This window comes from Fringilla coelebs, assembly GCF_963513975.1.
Source record: "Fringilla coelebs genome assembly, chromosome: 16".
Taxonomy (NCBI): Eukaryota; Metazoa; Chordata; class Aves; order Passeriformes; family Fringillidae; genus Fringilla; species Fringilla coelebs.
The window spans coordinates 5,943,464-5,949,037 of NC_140042.1; the positions used below are offsets into that span (position 1 = coordinate 5,943,464).

The 5,574-nt window shown below is 44.5% G+C and overlaps 1 protein-coding gene across 1 annotated transcript; it reads right to left on the minus strand.

Moving 5' to 3' along the window:
* Positions 1-832: 832 nt before the first annotated feature.
* Positions 833-2,668, minus strand: FOXL3 (forkhead box L3; the record flags this gene model as incomplete). Its single annotated transcript, XM_084216465.1, has 3 exons — positions 833-1,315; positions 1,669-1,837; positions 2,562-2,668. 3 exons carry the CDS (start codon positions 2,666-2,668, stop codon positions 833-835), a joined length of 759 nt encoding a protein of 252 aa, XP_084072591.1.
* Positions 2,669-5,574: the final 2,906 nt, after the last annotated feature.

Below are 5,574 nucleotides of genomic sequence, written 5' to 3' on the forward strand. Positions count from 1 at the left end.
GGACTTTTCTGCAGCATCTCAGGAAGATTTCTGATAGTACAAGGGAAGAAGTGTTGGGTTTTTTTTTTAACCAAGGCATTAAGAGACTCTCTGACTGTCACATTACCCATCAAAGTACCAGAGTTCAGCATCCTTGCAATTAGGTCTCGGAATTATTTGAATACAACTCCACTTCAACAATTTAAACAATTCTGCCCTGAATATAAACAAAAATATACTTGAAATATTTACCAACAACTATGTTTCCTAATGAACAATGAATTAAAGCTGCAAAACAGTTTGAAATAAGATGCTAAAAGAAAAAATTCAGGGAAGACAGGGTGATTTTCTATAATTCCTTTTAAGAAACAAATTTCCACCCCCTCACCCCCCTACATTCCCAGCCAGTGTAAGTCAACAGAATTACACTGTTTTAGATCAGCTTAAGTTCTGACCTATATACTCCAGTGGAGTTAATCCTAATTTCCACCACTGAAAGTGGGATCAAATTCACTTTGTCTTTAATAAAGCAGTGGATGATAAGCAAGTCTCTTCTCTGTCGGATTCTGCTTGAGATAGGAAATTCTTTGTGGTGCTAAATGATGTCCAAGACAGTTTAGAAAATAAAGCTAGAATTTCACAAATTTCAGCATGGTGAAAACTGATATTGGTAACAGCTATTTATGCTTTAATCTTAGCAAAGTTCCTTGGGTACAGACAGGGCATCAGCTGGTGTGGTGAGTCTGTAACCCTTTCTGAGGGAGAAGAACGAGGAGGCAGGCGGCTGATTTTCAGTGACATGAGGCTGCTGGACACACTGTGACTCAGACTTTGTTACCAGGAATAAATAACATCACATTGTCCAGAACTGGAGGTTAATATGCGGGGCCTCCAGGAGGTGATATTTATTTTCTTGCATGTTGTACTGAGACCTCAGGACAGGCAAAGGGTCGGGGGCTGAAAGGATGTAATCGATGCTAAATTTGATTTCAGAATCCGATTTTGCCAAGGAGGAATTGCTCAGGCTCTGCCTGTTGGTCACGCTGTTTGGAGCAAACCCACAAGGCTCCAGAAGTTTTGGGCCCGGTTCAATTCTTTCATGTTTACTTTCAGAAGAGGAAACGTTGTTCAAAGCAGAGTCCACAGGAGAGATATTGGGAGACGAAGGACTTTTCACTCCGCTCGGTCTCTGCTCCTTGTGCTCCCTTTTCACGTTCCTCCTCCTCCGTCTTCTCCTGTAATTCCCATTTTCAAAGAGATCCAGCATGGATTCGCATCCTGCTGCAAAGCTCCAATAGTTTCCTTTCCCCTTCTCATTCCCTTCTGTTCTGGGAACCTGTATTTATTTAAAGGCAGTTCAGTGTTTGTATGTGTTACAGATGCTGCTGTTTAGCATCTGCATTCATTTACATTTAAGAATGGTGTAAACACATATGACAAGACTTTTCAGCCTATTCTCTGTCATTATATGAGTAAGATGTAAGCCCCATCCTCTTCAATTTGTTATCTATTAGCATACATCAGACAAGGATATAGTCCTTATCTCTGTAATTGACAACTCAGAGAGATTTTAAGTGATTTGCAGCTCAGCTGTTTGTTTCCCTTCTTTCCTAGTGATGGGATTATTGCTGCCTATATTTTTTTTAGCCATGCACAGTGTGTATGTAAATACACAGTAACTGATCTTACCTTCACAAAACAACTGTTAAGCGATAAGTTATGTCGGATGGAGTTCTGCCAGGCTCTTTGATTTGATCTGTAGTAAGGAAATTTCTTCATTATAAAGTCATAAATGCCAGAGAGGGTGACTTTATTTGAAGGGCTTTGCTGGATGGCCATTGCAATTAAGGCAATGTAGCTGGAAAAAGGAAAACTTGCTGTTACACCATCGCCCTACTCACAGACTCAGTTTTTAGGACCACATGGCTACATGGGTGCCTATATCCTGCTTCCAAAATTCCCCTGGTGGATCTGAGCCCCGGCTTGAGGTGTCTCAGGGAGAAGTGCTGAGTGTGGTCACTGCCTGTCCTCCAGGAGCCCCAGGGGACACAGCGGGGTCACTGCCAGGCACTGAGTCCTCAGGGCTGCCTGTCCTGGCACTCAGGGCAGAGGACAGGATCACACACCTCTCCAGCTCCCTCTGAAAAGTTTCCCTGAGCAGGAAGGCTGCAGGGAGACAGAGCAGGCTCAGAGTCACTGTCACAGGAGACCAACCCTGCACACGGAAAGGACCTTGGGTGTCCCTGTGAGCACCTACACTGCGCCTCTTCCCACCACACCGGGGTTTGCTGCATCCACTTCACCCCCTGTCACCCTGAAACATTGAATTCCCTCTCCCAGGGGCCCTGGAGGTTGGAGACTGTCTGAGATCTGGAAGCTTAAGGGCATGCCAGAGTTGCTGTGACCCCTCATGGGAAGAAACAAATCCTGAACGCTTCACACACAGAAAGGGGGGAAACCTGCCCACTGCAGTGGCTGCAGCAGGGCCAGACCCATCCCACACACCTGGCCCCTGTGACCCCACCAGCCCAGAGCTCAGAAACCTCACAGAGACAGGGGGACTTGGAAAAACTTCATCTTACCTGTACGCCGGTCTGGTGAATTTTTTCTCTTCGTCAGAACTACAGGTAGGATAATCATCCCCGTCGTAATTGAAGCAGTTATAGGGGTACTGCGTGTTGTCAAACATCGTCCTGCTCCTTGCTCAGCTCCTGTGGAGTGAGAGAGATGGAGTGATGTTTCTCAGAGCTTGGACTCCCTCCTCCCTCCTTCCCTCCCCTCTGTCTGTCTCATTCCCTCTCTCCCCCCTCCTCACACTCCCTCTCCTCCGTGCACACACACTCTCCGTGATGGGGTGGGGATTGTTTTTGCAATTCTCGCGTCCCAGCCAGCCCGTCTGTCCGGATATTATTTTTGGGGGGGTGTTGCTATTGCTGTCGGGGCAGTTTCCCCGGGCGGGGTGGCACGGGCGCTGCCGGGGCGGCCGGAGCCGGGGTCGGGGCCAGCCCGCGGAGCGGGGTGCGCGGTGCCGTTAGCCGCGCTCCGCTCGCTGGGTGGTCCCGGCTGGAGCGGGGCCAGCGCTCCCCCGCCACATCCACAACGTGACAAAGGCAACCGGCGTGATGCTAATAAATCGTGCTTCAAGGTCTCCACTTGGAAATTAAACTTTGAGGACGGAGCGCAGCTCCCCGCGGCCCCCGTGTGATCCCCCTCTGGATTTTTCTCTCCCCGGCTTTGTTAATTATTTATTTTTAGAAAACCGACGTACAATAAACAGACGTTCCAGGCAGTAATGCACGCTTGTCCCGATCTGCAATCTATAATGCAGCATAATAGACATAAATTATATTTCCATGACTAAAGGAAAATCTGTATGTTCAAAGAAAGCAGAACAGAGGGATGTGAGGGACTACTGTCAAGCAGGAAAGTAAAAGGAAAATAGCTGTAGGCAGGAGAGCTGCCTGTGTGGGCTTTGATCTGAAGGATGAATTAGACTAATAGCCCTGTGTGTTGGCATCCAATACTGTAACAATTTAATAGTTTTTCAATGCTTTGGAGTGTTTTCCAACAAGTGATGTAAACCAAAGGCATCACGCACCATTTCAGGGGGGACTTAAAAGGTGTGTGCCACATGATAATTAAATTATTTGAAGACGGCTCTGTCCCAGGAAATAGCCCCAGGAGGAAATGGGTTTTGGAAAAGAGAAAGCAAATTGGTGTGCAGAGAGTTTCCCTGGATGAAAATATAAAAGCAGAACCACTAGCAATGCAACTTTTGTTTTCTTTAGCATCTTTCATACAAAGTATGTCCCCGAACCCCTTTTGGAGTTAAAGATTACAATTAGGGGAAAATTCATCTGAGTGATAAAGAGCCCTTTAAAATGATGCTTTAGTGGCTCCTGGAGTTCTGACAAAGGTGGACATAAGGAGGATTTTGTGTGGAATATAACAAGACATTGTAGCAGGGTATAGGGGGAAATGCATGGCATGAGAAAAACATATAGATGAGGTATTTTCTTGGGAATATTAAACCAGAGCAGATAGCCAAAATAAAAATTATCTCCACTCTAAAATACATCAATAGGCATATGCATGAGGCATCCACTGCAGAGGAGGTGTTAATTCAAAGGGTCAGCTACTGCTGCCTAAGGCATTAGCAGGGCTTTAATACTGAGTAAGATAGAGGAGATTCAGTGGAGGAAAATGAAATATATAATGTCTGATCTTCACTCATACTCTGTCCAGCTGGACTAGAAGGTTTAAAGTAAGGAAGAAGCCAAGTCACAGATTTGGGAAGATTCTCCCTCCCTAAAACCCATGACCCTTGACACAAGTAGATGTCCACTTTGATTTTTAGCAGTGGTTCTTCTCTTTGGAGGTGTTTTACCTCACTGAAATTCCAATAACTTAGACTAAAGACTAAAAAAGGTCTTGCTTCTCATTTACAACAATTTCAGAAAGCAGAACTGGGTTGGTTGACTGCTTTCACCCAAACTCTAAGCATCCTTTTTTCAGTTCTTGGCATTCTATTTATGAAAATTGGCTAAAGAAAAGTCAGACAACACACTTTGACCAAAATCCTCACATATTTACTGACAGAATTTAATAGGTGAAATTTTCTGTGATGGGAATTAGAGCAAATGACTGTAGTGTCATTTGTAGTATGTAGTAATGTTAATTATCCCTATTCCTGTATTTTCTTGCAGGGGTGAGTGCAACCCACTTGTCCATCTCTAGCACATCTGCAATGTGCATTACAGCTCATGGCCAGTGTATTCCTCACCCATTCCAGTGGGAAATACCCTTGGATTAAACTTCCATCTCAGCAGTTGGTTTGTGAGGTTAATTGAGCCAAAGCAGTCAGATCATGGGTTGGTGTCCCCGGGCATCACCTCAGGGGTGAGTGGGACCATGGGTGGGTGGTGCAGGGGCAGCTTGGCAGGACACAGGAAACTCCTGCCACTGCCACTTGTGTCACACATCATCTGGGGATAGACATGATCTCTTCCTGAGAGCTGGAGGATTTGGTTTCTGGCTCTGTAAATATCACTATGTTCTCCTGCTGCAAATTCATACAGACCCTAAGAAGAGCATAAACCATTTCTGAGTCCTGCAAGATCAGAAACAAATTATATATGATCACTCACAAACTTCTCCTGAAATCCAAATATGCAAAACTGGCAGAATATTTCTCAAGGTAATTTTTAAAGCCTGCAGGCTTATATTTTATTCCCAAGTGAGTGTTTATGGTCCAATTATAATCCTTGAAAATAAAATTCCTAAAGAAATGTTAACATGCTCTTGTATGTACCATGGTGGAGGGAGCAGGTGCCATGCTTATGGTGGCAGAACATGTTGCACAATAGTTTTTTCCCCAGCATCTGTGCAGCCATTACAGTTTAACTAGAGCAACTATAACTCACCCCTGTCATTATCATAAAAGCATAATTTTGCCAGGCTAGTGTTTTCTTATGCTGTATATTATCAGAACACAAAGTTGTAAACCATTTGATTTGAGATAGTAAATAGGCAATAAAAACGCCGTGAAAGATTTGACTAATTTTTTTAAACATTGATACTAAAAAGTTATTTGCA